The sequence below is a fragment of the Apteryx mantelli genome, chromosome 23 (genome assembly GCF_036417845.1).
Source record: "Apteryx mantelli isolate bAptMan1 chromosome 23, bAptMan1.hap1, whole genome shotgun sequence".
In the NCBI taxonomy this organism is placed as follows: Eukaryota; Metazoa; Chordata; class Aves; order Apterygiformes; family Apterygidae; genus Apteryx; species Apteryx mantelli.
Genome location: NC_090000.1, coordinates 8,734,566 through 8,754,803, shown reverse-complemented (window position 1 = coordinate 8,754,803; position 20,238 = coordinate 8,734,566). Strand labels below are relative to the sequence as shown.

General features: G+C 55.9%; 1 protein-coding gene across 1 annotated transcript; it reads right to left on the bottom strand.

Moving 5' to 3' along the window:
- Window positions 1–931: 931 nt before the first annotated feature.
- On the bottom strand, window positions 932–18,696 carry CCDC15 (coiled-coil domain containing 15). The gene is made up of 11 exons (XM_067310262.1): window positions 18,647–18,696; window positions 17,287–17,428; window positions 14,763–14,912; window positions 13,714–13,911; window positions 12,522–12,638; window positions 8,487–8,651; window positions 7,075–7,194; window positions 4,964–5,067; window positions 2,152–2,331; window positions 1,931–2,079; window positions 932–1,111 (listed from the first exon to the last, which is right to left on the bottom strand). Exons 2-11 carry the CDS (start codon window positions 17,413–17,415, stop codon window positions 987–989), a joined length of 1,437 nt encoding a protein of 478 aa, XP_067166363.1. The 5' UTR covers window positions 17,416–17,428; window positions 18,647–18,696; the 3' UTR covers window positions 932–986.
- Window positions 18,697–20,238: the final 1,542 nt, after the last annotated feature.

The following is a 20,238-nucleotide window of genomic DNA, read 5'->3' as shown; positions in this document are numbered from 1 at the left end:
CTGTTAATATTGGAAAGGCGAGGGAGCGAGGCCGAGGCGACCCACGGCGAGGCAGAGGCGGCGGTAAAAGTTAACGACGGGTTACGCCGTAACCTCTGGCCAGGAACGCGGAGTTACGCCGGCGGTAATGGGGCAGGGACTTGCGACTTTATCCGAAAGCTGTTTGCGCGGCTGCTTTCGAAGGGGCGGAGGAGAACAGGGGAGGGGGAATTAATTAATATTAATAAATGACTGCTCACCACGGTTATTGGGGCCGCGATAATCGGCTCGCTATCGGGGGCCGGGAACTAGCTTTCCCTATCGGCGATTCCGGGGTTGCCCTCACCTTCTGGGTCCCAACGCGCGCGGAACTGCCCAAATCTTAGCAGTTTGGCGTCTCCAACATCATCTGTTTGGGATTTGTTGCTCCAAAGTCCTTCTACTTCCTCAAGGTTCTGGAGGGGCGGGGGAAATCCCGCTCCTTAGCTCCCCAAAACAGCTGGCAGCACTGCCAGCACCCAGGCAAGGAACCTCTCGAAGTGATCCAAGACGTGTGGCGTAAGCAGGCTCGCAGGTGACGACCGAAATGAAGCGACTCACCCCAGGCATCTCGTTTCTCCGTATTTCCCTTTATTTCTCGCTCCAGGAAAATAAGAGAATTGCACACACACACACACACACACACGGCAACCAGTTCATTCTGCAGCTGCAGGGCAAAATTCGAGCACCGGCTTATAAACAAGCCCGCACAGCGGTCAGTTCCTTCGCACCTACCGTCACCCAGCGCTTCCGGTGAGCGGGAGCCGCGCGCCCCGAGCGATATCGAACAAGGACAGCGTAAATCCGAGCACGGCCCGCGGCGGAGCGGACGCACCTCCGCGCTCACTGGCCCCAGCGAACGACAAGCGCGGCGCCGCTCCCGCGTCAGCACCGGGCCGCGGGCGATGTCTACTCACGCCGCGGCCCGGGGCGGGCGGCGAAACGCAGGGCGATTCAGCAGCTCCCTTTCAGAGGCGCTTGGCGGGAGGAGCGGCGCGGAGAGCGGCAAAGTCGCGGAGGGGGAGCCTCGCCGCCGAATTCCTCTCGGCGAGGTCGCAGGACGAGACGACGGACTGCAGGGCTTGGCTGTACGCTGGGCGAGGAACACAAGGAAAAGGGGCGTTGAGAGACGAGCGTTTCATCCGCAGCCGAAAACGGGGCTCGGCTTCGGAGCCGTTTAAAACCTGGGACAGAAGCCCTGGTGTTTAAGGTAAGTCGTCACGTCCTGCCTGAAGTTTTCCACATGCCGCTTCCATTTCCAATCTCCCCTCCCGCCTTGCGCCCAGCCTCTGGGGAAGAGGCTTGGCACTCAAGCAGAGATTCCCAAAAACCGCTCGTTTTCCGTGCCCTTAAACAAGCCCATTTTGCAGTATTTTCCTTACAGTTTTCCCCCCATCGACACACGTACGTATGACAGCAGCGTTATTTAACGCGCTAAAAAATAGAGGCTGGTGTTTCGCCGAGGATCCCAACGGTTCCCCGAAGAGACGGAGGGCGGTTAGAGGAAAAAAAAGAAAACAGCAGCAAAGCACCCGGTTTCTCCCCGAGCGCCGCACTCGAGTTTCCCCGAGTTTTGCAGGAGTTAAGTCTAGCAGCTGGCGCACATCTGTGCGGCATTATGAGACATACCTGGAGCGCAGGAGGAAGAAAGAAATCTGGTTAAATACGTCGAGTTTAATCGACGGCAGTTGTCTAAAGTCCCTAAGCAAGCACACGCGCGAGGATCCGGACCCTCTCCGGAGTCCGTTTATAGCCCCGGCAGCCACGAGCTGCTCTGCGCAGCATCAGACAGCGGCTCAGGACCACGGAAACATCCGGTCGGGTTTGATTCCTCCCTGTAAAGCCCAGGGTTGCAGGCAGCTGCCTGCCGTTACCAGGTCGACGCCACTTGGCTTTGAGAAGAAGCTCCTACCTTTGTGGTTTTTGTAGAAGACGCAGTTGTTGGCGCAAGTATCCGGATGGGAGTCCCAGAAATCAGACCCGCAGGAGCACAGCGGGGGCAAGTCGATGTTGCACAGTTGTATCTTCTCCCTCATCTGGGCTCTCAGAGCTTCTACGTACCTACAGAGGACAAAAGTATTCGCGTCCGCCAGCGACGTCTGGCTTCGCACGAGGACAGGAGATGCAGCTCACCTCGTATATTCCTTATTCCGCTGCTGTTTTTCCTTCATCTTCTTCAGTCTCTTCTCCTCCAGCTCGAGCTGGGCCAGGATTTCGCAGGCTCTCTCCCCCGAGCAGGGTCCCTGCTGCTGGGCCATCTCCTGCATCCTCCGCTCTTCCGCGCGACGCTGGTTCTCCTTCTTGCTCTTAATCCTGCGGATACAAACGCCTTCCGCTGGACCTCTGGAGAGAAGGAAGGAGCTGCCCGAGCGCAACCTCCATTCCCCGCGGTGTATCTGACCGCGGGCACCTGCCCCTCAGCCGTAAGATTAGGGCAAGCGGATCTACGCGATATTGCTTTCATCCAAACCACGCATGGTTAAAGACGTTCTCCTATCCTTCGAAAATCAACAGCGGTGGCCAGGCTCTTACACAGCCTTCAGAAGGAACAACAGCTTCCCAGCCCCATCTCCCCCACTTTTGACTTCTCACGGACACGTTGGGTGGACCTCTCACGTCCACCCAAACACCAAACGCCGGCCAGCTCTGGAGAGCAAACTCTCCAGCACCGCTTGCAAGGCCTCAGAGAGGTCCTTCCTCTGGGGAAGGAATCGGTAGGGGATGCCCCAAGAGGCCACCTCCACCGAGGGCTTCCTCTTTGGATTTCAGCTGCTGAAAGCCACCTGTCAAAGCTCTCCTAAGACCTTGCTTGGAGATTCTTGTTCCAGACAAGACACGGGGCAGACTGGGTCCTACCAGGAGCCGTCCTTGCCGTTTCCGCCACGGGGAACACGCCAGGGCTGTAGAGCAGCACCAGGTGCAGCAGAAAAGCTCCACGGATCCCACACCTACTCTAAACAGGCCAGAAGCTATTTTGCCCCCCGTCCGTCAGAAATTCGAGGGTACGGAAGCGTCCAAGAGTCGGTCTGGGAGGACGCGACCCTGGGCCGAGATGCCCCACCGTATTCACGGTGCTTAAAGAGGCGTTTTCTGCCACGTTTTTCCTCAGTCTTCCTTGCACGTCCGCGGCACTTCAGCCCTTTTAGTGGAATCTGGGTTGTATAAATTCCCCAAAACGCAAAGCTCATTCCCCTGAGCAGCGGCTATTACGCAGCACAAAGACTTTAAACCGAAGCATCTGCCATTTTATTTCTTTTGATGAATACCAAATGCAATAACACGTTCTATACCCCAATCGCTGCCAAAAGTCATTCGGGAAAAAAAAAAAAGAATCAAAGCTGGGCAGAAGCCAGGGGGAGAAAGCATAATAGAATAAGACATTTCGGATGTTACTCCATTCGGCGGGTCAAATACATACATCAAGAAGGAAAGCGCCTGAGCCAAACTTCTCTAGTCGAGTTATGAACTCCAAAAATGTCTTTTAAATGAAGTGGTAATACAGCTTTAACTACACCGCCATAAATCTTCTGCTATAGAAGCTAAGGCCAAGGCCAACTTAGCTTTACGCTAAGTAATTACAAAACCAGCTCTTTTCCGCACATGCTCCGAGCGGCTCGCAGGGCTAGCAATGCCCCTAAACTGGAAAAAAAAATAAATAAAAATAAAATAAAATAAAAGATCGCTAACTAGAAAGCCCCCTGGTGTCTCGCTAGTGCTTCCAGGGCGGGAAAGGGTCTCCAAAGCTCCGAAAGCCAATTTATACTTGAGGAACGCGACTGGAGAGACTTTGCTTTGCAACTGCAACTTCTCGCCGAAAAGCGACCGCGAAAAACCCCGAATCTCCCGCCGCAAGACCGCCGCGCAGGCGGAGATCTGGATTTAACGGCTCAGTCGTTTATTCTGCCGGCTAGTTTGCCCACTCGGAGCGATCGGAGCTGGTTGTAGGGGACCTGCCGTAGCGTCCTCTGGGTAACTTTGGTCTAAGGGGAGGCCAAATCCTGCCCTCGCAAGCCTGTGCTGCTCCCACAAAGTCCACCCGTCACAGAGGCGGCATTAGAGCGTGGATACGGTCGCAGATCGGCATCGCTTTGTCTTAGAGCAAGGCAGAGAGCGATCTAGAGTATTTTTCCTCTTTCGATGCGAGCTTGCGGAGCTCCTCCTTAAGGACCTCCTTAAGGAGAAGATGACTAAGGCACCAAATCAAGAACAGATACTTTTACACAGATACCCGGTTCTCAGCTCTGGAACAAAAGCGAGGAAATCTTTTTATTACGCTATATACGTTTATAGCCGCGAGGGTGAAGGGCCCAGTATAAACACCCCAGAGATAAGAGCAATTTACCGCTGACAGAGTCATGAACGCAGCCTGGACCACAGGGTCTGGATCGGTTCCCCAGGGAGAGCCGCGGTTCTGTGAACGGCGGCTCTCGCAGCCCGAGATTTCGGCCCCCAGCTCCTATCCGAGCTGCGCTGGGATTCGGGAACATGAGAGAAGCACCGAGGAGCTCCAAGGTGGCCCAGAGGTCTCTCCTCCCGGGTTAGTCGAGTGGATCCCACCCCAGGGTTAACCGGGTGCAAAGAAAAGCGAGGAAACAGCCTCGGCCTTTACAACGGGCACTTGCAGCACTGGCCTTCCTTCAACTTACTCCTTGTTTGGTTTTTTGTTTGTTTTTAAGTCAATCAAGTTGCTTTTTTAATCTATCGGGCCCGATTTGCTGCAAATGAGGAAGAGCGCTACCCATCACATGATGTTTGCGCATCGAGCTCCAGAGTCTTTTTAAAGCCTCTGTGTTTCGGTTACTAGGCCACGAAAGGGAAGTGGGAACCGCTGCCAGCACACGAGACCTTTCCAGCCTTAAAAAGAGACCTGCTCGCCTCTACCCTGCCCGGGCACGAGCGAGCAAGGGCGGCGCGGAGAGACCGGCGCTCGCCGGCATGCACTCACGTGGCGATTCGCTTCTGCCGCTCTTTCTGCCTCTGCTGTTCCTTCACTTGCTCCCGCTCGATGTCCATGAAGAGGCGCCTGTATCGCAGGTACTCGTTTTGACGCTACAAAAGAGAAGATACGGCTCTGAGGAGGACGCGTTGGTGCGGGCGGTAGTGTCTGCGTCGGCGCTCAGCTCGATCGCTTGCCGGAGCTCCTGCCTACGAGGATTGACACCTCGCTCCCTCCCCAGCGGCTCCTCGAACATCTCCTAGTGCTCCAGCTTCCCCTCGGTCCTGCAGAGGTGGTGTATGAGAGGAGGACTGAGACATCTTGGAGCACCTGAGAGCTTTGTACCAACGCCCATAGGCTGAAGTTTCCTACAGATGGAAACTTTCATCTGACAAATTCCTAAATTTGTGCTTTCCGGACAGTACAAGAGCTAGTTCCCGCTACACACCGCTAGATGAGCGCTACAAGCTACAGCCCAAGAACTTCTATCCACCTGGGGACCGGTGGTCCCCTGCGGTTTGCCGCAAGAAACCTGTAATCTCCCCCCAAAAATAAGAACAAACCCAAAAAACCCACCCAAAACACAAACATACAACACAAGAGTTGGACCCGTTATGCGAGAGGAGGACCGTGGATGTGGCAGACTCATTGCTGAGACAAACCCAAGAGGCCTGAGGAACCACAGGCCTCATACTGACCCCACGGAGATTTTTAGCACCGGGGACTTCAGCTTTAACCCCCAGATGTAGGAAGGGTAGGGAAACCTTCTGGCTAAAGCTCACGCCAAAAGCCCTCCCAGCTCCATGGTCATTATGGAGCTCGTTTGACCTCCACAATGCCAGAAAAAGGCGATGCACAGATTTTGTCATCAAGGCCAAGAGCTTTGGACTGGGCTGGGCCATCTCGCCTTCGAGCGAGCGGGAAATAAAGGTGCTCGAGAGATTGCCCGGCTGACAGCGGAGAAAGCTGGATGGAAAAAACCCACGAGGGAAGAGAGACTGCTGCAACAGCAATTATCTCCGGGTGGATCAGAGCCAAGGAGATAGAAAGCAAAGGGCTGAGGGAACCGACGGGGGAAGGAATAGCCTGACAAACCCCAGCTGCTCTCATGCCTTCTGGAAACCACAATCGGATTTTGGGGTCAGTTTGCTAGAAAAAACATATATAAAGAACCAAAACGCAATCTGTTCAAAGTCCTTTCGAGTTTTAGGCTATAAATGGGAAACGAAGAGGGATTAAAAGTCAGAAGGAAGCAAGTAAAATAAAAAAAGAAATTGCTTCCTTCAGGCATCCCAGCCTGACACGGTGTCTTTGGATCTCCTTCATCAGCAGGAGCCAAACTCGCTCGGGCCTCGTCATCACATCAGGCTCTCAGCGTGCCGCGAGGAAGAGCCGAGCCCCGCTAGCGGCGCGCGATAAAACCCAGCAAGCTCAGACGGCTTCCGAATCCATTTTAAAAAACACAAAGTCGTTTTGCTCGAACAAGCAGACAAAAGGGAGCCCTGTCCGCCGGCCAAGAGGGAGGCGACTTCTCCAACCGCTCCGCTCGGTCGCGCGGGGCACGGCGAGAGCGCGGCCGAGGGGCTTCGGCGAGCGTCAGGCCCGCGGGCCGGGCTGTAAAGCTACCGTCCTGCGTGTTACGTGCTGATGTGGCAGAAACCTTTCTGTTCCCGGCCTAATACCCGAGTGAGATAAAGCGGGTATTTATTTCTTTTTCCGCAGCCTTTTTGGCAGCTCCTCTCCCTGCACGTAACAGCAGAAAACAAACCGCAACGCCTTGCGGCCTTCATCTTGCCTTGCGCAGTGAACTAAGCTCATTTCTCCCCAAACTATCGTATTTGGTATTACTCAGCTTCAGTATTATTCATCCTTCAGTATTATTCAGCTTCCAGATTTTGCAGGAGGAGAAATAACAGTCGTAATTACGGACACAATGACCTTAAAAAAGGTGGTGATAGGTTTGCTCGAGACCCGAGATGCCACCAACACTGACGAACTTACAAAACTAGCAGCTGCTTCCTACATCAAGGCCGTTTCCAAGGCTTATCTGAGCTAGCAGCATCCCCTAGGCTCGACACCTTCCGGGCCCCACGGCGAGGACTCGGCGCTAGCGGACAAACCTGCTTCTTCGTTTCCTCTTTGTCGACACCGGCCCAGAGCTCGAGGGGAGCTCGGTAATTGGCGTTCGGTCTCTGGGGAGAGGCGGGCGAGCTCGAATCCTTCAGTGATCCACCACAGAGCTGAAAGGCGATACAAGAGGGCACCATCAGCACCTTGACTGTCAAGTTTCTCATCCTTCCTCAGCAAAGGAGGTCCTCCTAGCTGGAGGTAGTCCTCTACACGCAATCCCACCAGGGTAACAGCCAGCAAGTGCTGCACTTGCTTTCAGGATGTAGGTTGGCGTCTCTTTCCCACCACCGGTCACAAGAGACACGCTCTCCATCTCTACGCGGCAGCACGAGCACATAAAGCTTTGTCAAAATGCCTCCAAGACACCCTCGGAGGAGTTTTCCGTTTTAGTTTAAATATGGATTCATCCCCTTCCCCCCCCAAGCTTTCATTTGGAACTTCACGGATTACAGGAAAAATTCAAACGTGGTAGCAAAGAGAAAAGCGACACAGGGTCTCCCAAAACCTCAGCGTAAACTTCCACCTTCTCCCCTACGTTCACCTCAGTCGTCGAGCCGCATTCCTGCTCTCTAGTTGGACTCGTCACCGGGTGAGGTGGGCCACGCTGCTACAGCTGTAAAGTATTTGCTAAGTCCTCAATGTTTCCCCACCCCAAATACTTAAGGATCTGCCCGAAAACAAAAGAATCGATAAACTCAATTCGCGCAAGCGAGCAGTTATCCGCTGCCTCTACGGGGGGAGAGGTTTCACCCCATCCTGATGCCCCTGAGGTAAGGGAAGCGCAAAGCTATCGCGCGAGCGAAGCCAGCTCGCTCATCCGAGGCGAAGCTCTTCTCTTTTATAGGAGGTTTCCAGCTGATCCGATGCACCCGCGGTTCTCTCCCACCCCACCGCTGCCTCCGGCACGGGCAGCAGGATGGCAGAGGCAGCTGCAGGTCCTCCCCGCTGCGGCTCGGGATTTAGGTTGAGCCCGCGATGCGATCGCGCTCTCGGTTTTCTACTGAGCGCCAGCCAACTGGCGCGACTAGGCAGGCACGTATAAAGCTCAGCTTTTGAAGCCGCAGCTGTAAGATTAAAGCAGGAAAACAGCAACGTGGAAATAGCACGGCTATTCGGAAAAAGGGGGCGCAAGAGTCGGAGCTCGCGTCCTAGTTATATCCACTAACGGGCTTTTGGCGTTTAAAGACGTTGATCTTGCGCCCACAGATCAAGAAATTAGTTCACAAGCGCCTTCCTCTGGCCAGTTTAAACCAAAGGTGACAGTAGGTTTAAGAGTTAATCAGACCTGCGGCAGGAACTGAAACATGATTAAAGCAGCCTCGCTGCCTCCGCTTAAATAAGCCCAAACCCCCCAAATCTGAACCTCTTAAGACCAACTGCCCCAGCCCCGTACGAGTCTTACTTTTTCAAACTCAATTCTGAAGTAGAAGCCATCTTCTTGCTCAGCCTCATGCGGGGCAGTTGCCTGGTCTTGCAGTTCAGCTGGAAGGTCATGATGTCCAGCCAGAAGAAATTCCTCACCCTCATCTTCTCCGGGTCCTGGGGCTGTCCCATATGACACCAGTTTCTGGAAGAAAGAGGAGGAGACGGGTATAAATATGAAGTTCGGATGTAGCTGTGCACGGTCCGAAGGCACCTCAACTCGAGGGCGCTTGTTACGCAGAGCCAGCTGAGATCTGGCGAGCAGCAACGCAACGTGTTCAAGCATCACCGAAGGACACAAGAGCCGGAGGATCCGAACTAGCAGGGTAACTCGTGACCACGTTCCTATAGACTGCCGAAACAGAGGGACAGACGTGTGGGGGGTGAAGGAAAGAAGAGGGAAAGACCTCTCCAGACTCTGTTTTGCAACTGCAGCGATTAGGGGCGGGTAGGATCTCTTGAGGGACACCCGAGGACTCACTGTACTCACTCAGATGGTAAGTGGGCAGGCTACTCGATTGCGGTTAACAATATTTTGAGAGGCAGCAGATTGTTTCCTACAAATTAGCAACCAAAACGCCAGAAGCAAGCTCCGAGCCAGGATTTTATTCCCCGTCGCAGCCAGCTGAAGGGACAGCAAGGCAGAAAAACGGGATTGTTCGGGAGGGAGAGGACGGCTCAAGAGGAGGACAGCGCGTTGAGGCAGTGACCGCTTTAGATGCCGGAAAAAAGCGGCAGAAACACGGCACAGAAGAGCTAAGGACAGAGGAGTAGAAAGAAATAATGTAAAAATTGTAATACTAAGGACGCTCTGAAGCCCAGACCGTTAAAAGAAAACAAAATTGCTGAACATCTTTGGGCGATGATCAGTTGGGGGAAAAGAATTTGGGTGCTGTCGTGCTGGGGACCTACAGCAGCCTACCAAGCGGCTGTAGGCTTTGAACGGGATCGTCTGAAACTCGGCACAGGTAATTTCCACTCCATTACCATGCGGAGATCTGCTCGGGAAGGAAACGCAGCCGGGAACAGACCATCCGGCAAGCTCTTTGAACGCTTTTGATCTCAAAAGAAATCTCTAGGCGAGAGGAACGGCAGAGATTTCAGGAACGCAGGCTTCTTGTTTATTGATCTCCGGGAATGCAGCTCTTCAGGGGAAGAATAAAAAAAAAGAGAAAGAAAGAAAAAGAAAAGTGGGGGGAGGGAAACAGAACTGAAGGAGAGGTGGCAGCTCCTTTAAACAACGCTAATTGAACAAGTGCAAAACTACCCCGCCGCGGCAGAAAGACGCGAAGCATAGTGAGACCACGAACCTGGCCAAGTCCCAAGCTCTTCTTGTGCCCGCGATCAATGCGAGCGCCGAGGAAATGGAGCACGGGTCGCATTGCTAAAAGAATCACGTAGGAGACAACACAAGCGTGCGGGGACAAAACCCAAAACAAGCGCCAAAAAGGCCAGAGCCCTAAGCGAAACAAGAGACGTCAAGGTAAGGAAAAGAAAAAAAAAACATGCTTTTAGTGAGAGACGCTAGAGAAGGACTCTGCTCCAGGAGAGGGACGGCTATCAGAGGACGCCGAAAAGAACCAAAAAGTGTTTTATGCTTTTGTCTGAGCAAATAGCAGCAGCAAGAAAAATCTTGGAGTAGAACCGGCAAGAAAAAGTCAGATTATTCCCAGAAGCGGAGGATTATTTTTTTTTTTATTGGGCAGGACCTGTCCCGAGATACCTCCAGCACTGGCACACAAGCTGCTAACGATCACCTTTGAGAACGTGCAGAGAGCAAGGATGGTCCAGAGAGCAGCAGCAAAGGGCAGAAGCAGTGTTTATTTAAAGGGGGGGGGGGGGGAAGAAATACTAAAGAGGAGAAGCCGGGGATTTTAGCCTCCAAAGCTTAGCTCTGACTTCTGGAAAACCAAGAGGAAATCATCCTGCAAATGAGCAGCTACAACACGGCAATATAAGCAGCAAGCAACGTGAACTCGTCAAGAGCGAGCCATGTCTAGCTGGTTTAAATTCCTCCTGCGACGAGGAGAACGAGCCTCACAGGCAAGCGCGCAGGAGACGACATCGCTATTTTAGCCTAATTTTTGACGTGGCCTAATTCCACATTTTTGTAAGGGCGCTACGGAAAGACGTGTTAGATGAAACCATTATAAATGAGGTGCAATACTGATTAAAACCGGTATTCAGAGTCCGTCTCAGTAGCTCACTGAGAAAATGAGAGGAGGTATTAACCGGGCTCTACTTGATAATTTCATTAACAACCCGGGCGATGGAAGAAAGAAATACCTTGATTACATTCGCAGACGCCCCCGAGCTATACGTGAGGCTGCAGAAGTATTTGCGAACGGGCTAAAACCGCCCGCGTTCACACCAAAGAAAGGCCAGGAAAGAAACGGAAAGCAATTCAGCGAGGACAAACGCAAAGGGCAAGGTAGCAGGCTACAGCGGCGACGCTCGAGCCGAGAAGTCTCCGGCAGCCTTTCGCGTTTGAAGAGAAGGGCGCAAGCTGCCGTCCTTGTCCTATCTGCTCTGGATATGGAGAAACAGGCATTTATTACAGGAAGAAAGATTCAGATTACCATTAGAGATTTTTTTCTTCCCCCTACTGTCTTGGAGTATTAAAACAGACTAATGCAGTTAATCAAGATATTCCCTCCTGGAATAAATTGCCTAGGGAAGCTATTAAATCCTCTTTGTCAGAGGTTTTGAAAAAGAAGGTAGATTAACGTTTCTCAGAAACAATAAGCGCAGCAAGTTTCGGGGAAGGGGGGGGGAAGGACGGGCTGGGCCACGGTGCCTCCAGCCCCCCGTTTCTTACTGCCGCGGACGGCACTTGTCGGAGGACTCCGCCGCCGCACGGCCCGCGACTTCTCACCGTCTTCCCTAACCATCTGGCTCGCATGGGCGGTCACCGTATTATTCATGCGAGGCTTCAGCGCCGCTAATAGCCAGGAACTGAATCACTCCGTCTCGCCGAGCGGTTTGAACGCGTCGAGGGTTTCGACAGAAGGTACGTTTAGCGATTTGAACCGCACGCAAGATTTCTGAGCCCGTAATTACGCCGCTCCTCTGACTCTTTTTTTCCCCACAAAGCTGGCTTTCTCGAACAGAAATCCAACGGTATGCAGAAGGGAAAGAGCCAGACCAGCCCTTTGTAAAAAAAAAAAAAAAAAGCATCTTCTAGATAACAGCCAAGATCTACTGCACCTTTGATGAAGCTGAAAAGAGACGGGATCCAAGAATCGCAAGATGGGCGGCAAACTGGCTCCAGAAAAAGCAACAAGACAAAATACCGGGTTGGGTCGCTGCCGCTGTTTCTGCGGGACCCGTTGAGGGACAAAAATCCTGTTCTTGTTTACGAATAGCCTTCGCATAGAAAGCGGAATCATACTCGCGAGATTTGCCTGGGACACAAGGCTGCTCCCGAGGACTCAAGCGACACAGACACGATTGAGTTCAACGGCACAAAAGGTCGGGCACTTGGGACTAACCTCCGTACCAGGCTACTACGTACCGCTTTGGAGGAAAGCGATGTTCACCACCACCGCTTTTCTCCCAGAAGTCAGCCCGGGGTGAGGAAAGCCCTCCAGATCTCCGCCACCCATGTAAAACGTGGGTTGATGCAAGGGAAACAGTTGTTGGGGTTTGTTGAAGTAAAGGCACAGAAAAGGAGGCTTTATCACTCCGTTCTTCCCAGATTCCCAAGGCTCGTATCACGAACTAAAGCTTTTATAGCTTTTTTGAAGTCTTATTTCCTAGTTTATCTTATCTTTTGTCCGTCTCTGCAAACAGAGATGTTTCCCTTCACTTTATCCTGCCGCTTTCTTTGAACAGTAGCGATAAGAGCGGAGGTGGAAGCGTCCGATGGGAGCGAGCCCTCAGGCCCAGTTCATTTAAATCCACGGGCCGATTACCGATCCGGTCACAAAAGCCCCGTTTGTTTTACCTCTGCCGAAAACACCGCATTATGCTTCGGAGCCGCCGATTAGCGTTGGACCTTCCCGCCCTCACTCACATCTCGCCTCGCGCCGACGCTCCAGACGCCGCCGGGGAGTTCGGGAGGCCCCGCTCCTTCGGGCACCGTTTTGCAGGACGCCAGCCGGCGACGAACTTGCTTCATGGTTTCGCTAAGCTGCCGTCAGAGGGAAGGTAAAGACAAAAAAACGACAACAGGTCACCAGCTGCTTTCTGCGAGGGCTACGTCAAAAAGTCTAGTTGCACCAAAGAGGCTCCTAACACATCTCGTTTGAACCAAGAGCTTCGGTGCTTTGCCAAGGGAGCGAGATTCCACCCAAAATTTGCTTCTCAAACAGATATAATGCACAAGCGGGGTAACCTGTGATCCCAAATGTCTTCCGCAGCTTCCTAATGCCTCCAAATCCTGACCCAAGCATGGTAAAGGGCTTGGTTACAGCTCGTGCACTCCTAAGGTGCCAAAAGTCCCGAATCCTTGATTCTCACGCCTACCGTCCGGGCAGAAATGATATCCATCTGCCCAAAGGCAAGCAGTAGCTCGACTAGAATAACTCTAACTCCTAGGTGAACCCAAGTACTTCATCAAACGTCGAAGGCAGCGATAAGTATTGCTGTCAAAAAGCTTAAGTGGGTTCCTAACCTGCGTTTCTCAAGACTTCAAGAGCCCACACACCGATTCTGCACAACACAAGCTGCAAGGAGGTGGCACCACCTAGTGCCTCCTCTCCGACAGGACGTCGCAGCATGGCAACAGCTCATTTCGTAGAGGGGCTGTAGCCGGTTTACTAAAAATTCGCACAGCACGTTTACTAAAAAGTTACCGCGCCTAGAAGCGGTGCGTCAAGTACAAGCACGGCATCCTCAGAAGACACCTATTATCGGTTTTGACGCCCTGATGTGCCCTACGGAGGGCCACCACAATATTTAGAAGTATCGCCCGCCTTCCATTTCGAACCGCCACCAACCAGCACGGCGAAGCAGGTACGGAGATGATTAACTCGAGAGGGGAAGCCCGCTGCGATATCGCAGAGCCACCTCCACGAAGCACGCTCGCTTCTTCTCAACCCAGCGATCAGGAGACCGCAACACGCAGGTTCGAGATGCGAAGAAGGTTAACTCCTGTCACGCCCCAGGTGGGAAAGCTGTTCACCGCATCCTCCAGCTTCCTAGTAATGACCTTGCAATCGGAGAACAAGTCAAATGCTCGGGAGCCGCGGCCAGGAATCGCTCACCTTGGCGGCTTGCTGCCGGAAGGCTTCGCTTTGCTGCCCTCGCTCCTGCTCGGCGAGCGGCCGCGCGGGGGCCGAGCGAGCACGGGGGCTGCAGATGGTGGAGGTGGGGTTGCTCTGAAAGACGCACGTGTTCTTCTTGGGGGTCAAGCGCAGCGCCGAGTCCGAGTACTGCAGGGCAACGCAGCTCTCCTTCTCCGCCTGCAGGGACAAAAAAAAAAAAAACCACGAGATAAAAAGCCGCAGGCAGATCCGGAACGATCGATCTAGCCGAGGTCAAAAAGCTCCCGGGCAGTTACGTGCTACAGCACAAGACACTAAAGCAACGATCTTCTTCAGCAGGCGCCGTGAGACATCATGAGTGGTTATGGTTCAGTTTTGAGCGGCGCTAACGGAGTTACACAAGGACATACCTACTGGGCCGTGCTTTTGGAGCGCTGGAAAGAGCGCAGACACCCCATGAGTGTCCAAAACCGTTGATATTTCAGCGCTCTGCCTTCTAGCTCCGCAGCGAGGTCCCGGCAAGTCTTACCGGTGGTTGTTGAAAAGTCAGAACGATTAAATATATTCGGGGACTAATTTAAAACAAGCTTGGGAGAAACAGGAAAAGGGATTCGGCATCAAAGCGTGTCTTTTGCGAGCTGTTTAACAAACTGCCCCGGGAAAGGAACAGCAGAAACCAGCTACTCCATCGCTTTGCTCAAACGCAACTTGGAGACGTTCGCATTGACGCTTTGCGGCCTGGCTATTTTTTAACTCCACGCGTTTCTGCGCCGGGCACCAGGACTCTGCTCTCCAGCTGCCGGCCAAGAGTGTCGACGACCTTTCCGCGGGGAGGCAAAGGGCTTAACGCCCCGCGGGGGTTAGAGCAAGGCAAGACGTCACGCCGTATCTGGCTCAAGGGGTCGCAATTTGGAGCCGCAGGGCCTGCCGTAACCGCAAGCTTCCTCGCTTTTTCTTATTAACGTCTTGGCCTTAGGGTTTATAAGGGTTTTTTTTAATTACAGAGGGTGCGATGTTTTCGGAAGAGGCGGGGACAGAGGTTTGCTCACCGCTTCGTAGGATCTCTGCAGCTGCTGCTTTCTTCTCATCCGGACTTGCTGATTCACCCTCTGCTTCACCTCTCCCTGGAAACGCCTCAGGCTCGCCGCCTTCTCCCTTTCCTGCTCCTTCAGCTCCTCTTCAACCCAAAACGCTGAAGCCTAGAAGGGGGCGAGAGATTTCACGGGACTTTTGCTACACTGCATTAGCGTGGGAGCTCGTATTCCTGGTTTCCCTCCCCAAACCTGCGTACACGAGTTGGGCAAGCAGCACCTGGAGCAAACGGGCGCTTAACGCCAACGTTTCGTTCCAAACTTGCCCAACGACGGCTCGAGCAGTGCCTCAGAAATCGCTGCGCGGACCTACCCAGCGCAGAGCGTACACGCTTCCTCCCGTGACCATAACGCGCGCAGCAAGAACAAAGAAAGAAACGCGGTCTAACACGGCAAGGCCTAGACCCTGCTCTCGCGAAAGGATGCTCAAAACATTCGCCGCCCGGACGAGAGCGCAATGGGTCGACCTCTGATCCCATTAGTGCCGTGTACAACGTCCCACATCCGCTCTTCCGCTGAACGCCATGCGACAGCGAGGCTGGAAGCGTGTCGGGGAAGTAGCCGACGGACCGCGGCGCAGGGAGGGCTCCCGCTCTGACGATATTTTTACCACCCAAAGTAAAAGATTAAAAACACCGCCCTAAAAATCAGCGTTTTCAAGGTTCCCGCTTGAAGCCGGGCCAACGATTCCGCTAACGCTCCCAAGCTTTCGAGAAAGCTGGCGTTAACGTTCCTGGCCGTCACTGCCACACCGCGAGCAACCACAGCGCAGCCTAAAGCGAGGAAATCGAGTCTCCGGGGACGGAGCGGAGGGCTCGAGTCTAAAAAATTAAGAAATATCTACGTGGAAGCTTAAAAAAAGCGACCAGCGAGGTTTGCGGAGGCAGCCTGCCACCTACCGCGCTTCTAGTTTTATTAATCCAGACGTTTAGTTTTACGTCGCTCAGCATCGAGCACGCTTCACGGGGCCGGCGAGGGCGCGAAGGGAGACGAGCGGCGCGACGCCGTCGGGCAGGAGCTCGCGGCTGGTACGAATCGGATGGCGTTTTTGTGATACGTGCTGTTTACAAGCCTCGAAACGACGAGTCGGATGCACCCCGCATCCCACCGGCTCTCAGGAATATTAACAGCAAGGCCCCGCCACCCCGAGCGACTAAAGCATGGAAACACGGAGACGTTTGCGCTCTTAACAATAAAAGCAAGTCAGAGCTCCGTGAAACCACGCTGAAGATGCCATCAACAACTCGGCGTTCTCCCTGCTGGCACCGTTATTAGCAATTCCGATTCAGGAGGCGATTCAGGATTCCTGGCCTATAAAAGCGTATTAAATAAGCTCCGATAACGCCGCGCACCTTCGCACGCACCTGCAGGCGCGAGGCCCGAGGCGAGATAAGGAACGCCAGCGCGCCCAACCGCGCGTTTCCCTCCCCGTCTCCCACCGCCGGCGCGCGACAAAACGCGCCGCGCGATAAGCCCGGCTTGCGGAAGGGGAGGCAAAGCCGCGCCAGGTTAAACCCGAGCGCCGCTCGGGCGTTTCGAGCGCGCTCGCCGCCGAGGCTCAGCTCTCGCGGCGAGGACCACGAGCTTCGGAGCGGACAGCCAGGAGCGCCCGGCTTCCCCCCGGGAAGATTTCAGTTCCCCGAGAAGTTTTGCAGCGCTGAGCTCAGAGTCGTGCTGAATACGGAGATGGTTCATTTCCATACATTATCTCGCCCTTTCCGAATTTAAATTACAATATGGAAATAAATCATCTCCGAAGTGCAGGAGCTTCTGTAACGTTTAGACATTAATTACAGGGGACTGAACTCATCATCCTATTTTTAACGCACTTCGAGTCCTCTTGTAATAACCCTCAAAGCAGAAATCCCCGAGATAAGCATCAGCGGAGACTTCCTTTAAGTGTTTCTAACGGGGTACAGCGGAGATCGGCATCGAAACCATCCAAATCAGCGCCGACAAACCAAAGCGCGTTCGGAAAAAGCAAGAAGTTGTGGGGGGAGCAGAAAAATTCACAGGGGGAACAAAAAAAAAGCTGATTTTGCCCATGCTATCTTTGCTGGAAGTCAACATCGAGCGGCAAGAAGTTGAAACTAGACAGTTCCAGCACAGGGCGAATAATTAAGTGATTAATGACCATCGATTAGAGCATAGGCTGGATCCCCCCCACCTGATTGATTTTTAAAAATCGACGGATTTTCCCTGAAAAAAAATACAGCTTAGCCAAGGGGAATCAATTCGGAGAGGTATCGTGGGCTTGCCCAGGCTACGCGGGCGCCACAGGGTCTTTCCCGTGACCCTCCTGAAAAATAAGTATAAAATCCGCTGCTTTTTTTTTTTTAGGAGCGGTGTTTCAGGCCGCCTTCAAACTCGGAGATGAAGCTCGCTTTCAGCTCAGGGGTCGCGGTCGCAGAAGTCGGAGGAGCCTTGGGAAAGGCTCCGGAAGCGCGGACGGTGCCGGGGGCAGCCCGGAGACGGCACTCACGAAGGCCAGGCTCCGTCGGGACTCCTCCGGAGCGCTCTCCACCCAGACGCCCACGGGGGCCACGCTCTGGTTCCTCTCGGCCAGCACCCGCCAGCTCAGCCGGGGGGGTCTCGAGCCGGGGGGCGGCATCGCCGGCTCGGCCCTGGGGAAGGGGCAGGGGACGCGTGAGCGGGGCGCCCATGTTGTACCCCCCCCCACACACATGCTCTTCCCACTCCCTGGGCGCCCCACACCCCCTGCACCCCCCCCATTTCCCCTGCGCACCCCACCGCCCCCCCCGAGCACCCCACTGTACCCCCTGCAGCCCCCCTTCCCCAGCCTAGCCCCTCACCCCCTGGGCACCCCATACCCCTCAGCACCCCCCCCCACCCCCTTGGCACCCCATATCACCTGGGCATCCCATCCCCCCCCAAACACCCCCCCCAAGCATCCCAGACCCCCTAGGCACCCCATATTCTCTCAGCACCTCCCCTGCACCCCCTGGGCACCCCAGACGCCCTCAACACCCCCCCTCGCTCCCTGGGCACCTCGGACCCTCTCAGCCCCCCCATCACCCCATGGGCACCCCCTCAGCACCCCTAAGCTTCCCCTTTCAGCCCCTGGGCACCCCAGACCCCCTCAACACCCCCCCCCACCCCCTGGGCACCCCAGACCCCCTCAACACCCTCCCTCACCCCTTAGGGACTCCCCTCACCCCCTCAGCACCCCAGAATGCCTGAACCAGCCCCTACAGTTCCTGGGCACCCCAAACTCCCTCAGCACCCCCTGGGCACCCCAGACCCCCCCCAAACACCCTTCTCACCCTCTGGGCACCCCAGACCCCCCCTAAGCACCCGCCTCACCCCCTGGGCACCCCAGACCCCCTCCCCAAACGCCCTTCTCCTCCCCTGGGCACCTCAGACCCCCCCCCCCAAACACCCTTCTCCTCCCCTGGGCACCCCAGACCCCCCCCAAACACCCTTCTCCTCTCCTGGGCACCCCAGACCCCCCCCAAACGCCCTTCTCCTCCCCTGGGCACCTCAGACCCCCCCCCCCAAACACCCTTCTCCTCCCCTGGGCACCCCAGACCCCCCCCAAGCATCCTTCTCACCCCCTGGGCACCCCACACCCCCCCCAAACACCCTCCTCACCCCTTGGGGACCTCAGACCCCCTCAGCGCCCCCCTCACCCCATGGGCACCCCAGGCCCCCCCCCAAACACCCTTCTCGCCCCCCCAGCACCCACCACACCCAGGCACCCGCCACCCTCTGGGTCTCCCCCCATAAGCACCGCGCACCCCGCTGTACCCCATCGCCCCCCCCCCCCCGGCACCCACCAACCCCCCGCAAGGCCCCGGGGCGCCCCGCCCCTCCCCCCTCACCTCGCCTCAGCCCCAGCAACGGCCGCTTCCGCCTCAACGGCCGCTTTGAATCCCGGCGCCACTTCCGCCCTGCCGGCCCCGCCCCCGACCAGCCGCCGAACCGGCCCCCGGCCACGCCCCGCACTTGGCCACGCCCCTTTTCCCCGCTCCTACCCGGCTCCGGCTCCGGCCCTGGGCGGTGCCGCCCCCGCCCCGCCGCCAGGCCTGCCTCCCGGCCACGCCCCTCACTTGGCCACGCCCCCTTTCCCCGCCTCTACCCGGCTCTGGCCCCGCCCCTGGGCGGTGCAGGGCCCCGCCCCCGCCCCGCCGCCGAACCTTCCCCCGGCCCCGCCCCGCGCCTGGCCCCCTCCCTTTCCCTCCGCTCCTCCCCGGCTCCGGCCCCGCCCCTGATCCGCCGCCGAGCCTGCCCCCGGCCCCGCCCCTCGCCTGGCCCCGCCCCTTCTCTGCTTTTGCCCCCCCTCCACCCCCGGCCCCGGCTCCGCCCCGGCTCCGCCCCGGGGCCGCGGGTTCGCGTCCCTCCTCGGCGGGGCCGGGCCTGGCCGTGTCCTACCGCGACCCCGCGGTGGTGCCTTTAGCGTCCTCATGGCACCCCACGGCGTCCTCATTGCACCCCATTGCGTCCCCATAGCATTCCCATAGCATCCCCCATAGCATCCTCATGGCACCCCACGGCGTCCTCATTGCACCCCATTGCGTCCCCATAGCATTCCCATAGCATCCCCTTAGCACCCCCATAGCATCCCCATAGTATCCCCAGAGCATCCCCCATAGCATCCCCCATAGCGTCCTCATTGCACCCCCATAGTGTCCTCATTGCACCCCATAGCGTCCCCATAGCACCCTCTAGCACCCCTATAGCATCCCCATAGTATCCCCATAGCATCCCCCATAACGTCCCCCATAGTGTCCTCATTGCACCCCATAACGTCCCCATAGTGTCCCCATAGCATCCCCTTAGCACCCCCATAGCATCCCCTTAGCACCCCCATAGTATCCCCATAGCATCCCCTATAGCACCCCCATAGCATCCTCATTGCACCCCATAGCAACCCCCATAGCGCCCCCATAGCACCCCCCACAGCCCCCCCAAAAAGCACCCCCAAACCTGCCCCCAGATCATCCCCCAAACCGTCTCCCCACCAAACACCCCCTCACCCCCCCCATAGCCTCCCCGCGGCGTCCCCCCGAAACACCTCCCCAAAACTCAAGGCCGCCCACCTCCCCTCTCCCCGGCAGCCCCTCGCCACCACGACCCCCCCCCCCCAGCTCGGTATTGAACCCCATTTTCGGGGGGGGGAACGGAACCGCACTTAGGTGATGAGTTGTGCAGGTCTCAGCAGGTCTGGGGGGGGGGGAGAGGGGGGAGCTGCTCCTTTCGCTCCAAGCGGAGCATCCGCCCGGCCTTTATCCTTAATAAACGGCCAACGACCCCCCCCCAAAAAAGCCCCCCCCCCAAAAAAACCAACCCCCCCGCGGGGAAGCCGCTCGCGGGCCGCAAATGTCAGCTCGGCCCCGGCGGAGCCCGGGCAACACACAGGGCTCTGTGTGCCCGGGGCGCGAGAAAAAAAAAGCGAGGAAAGAAAAAAGAAAAA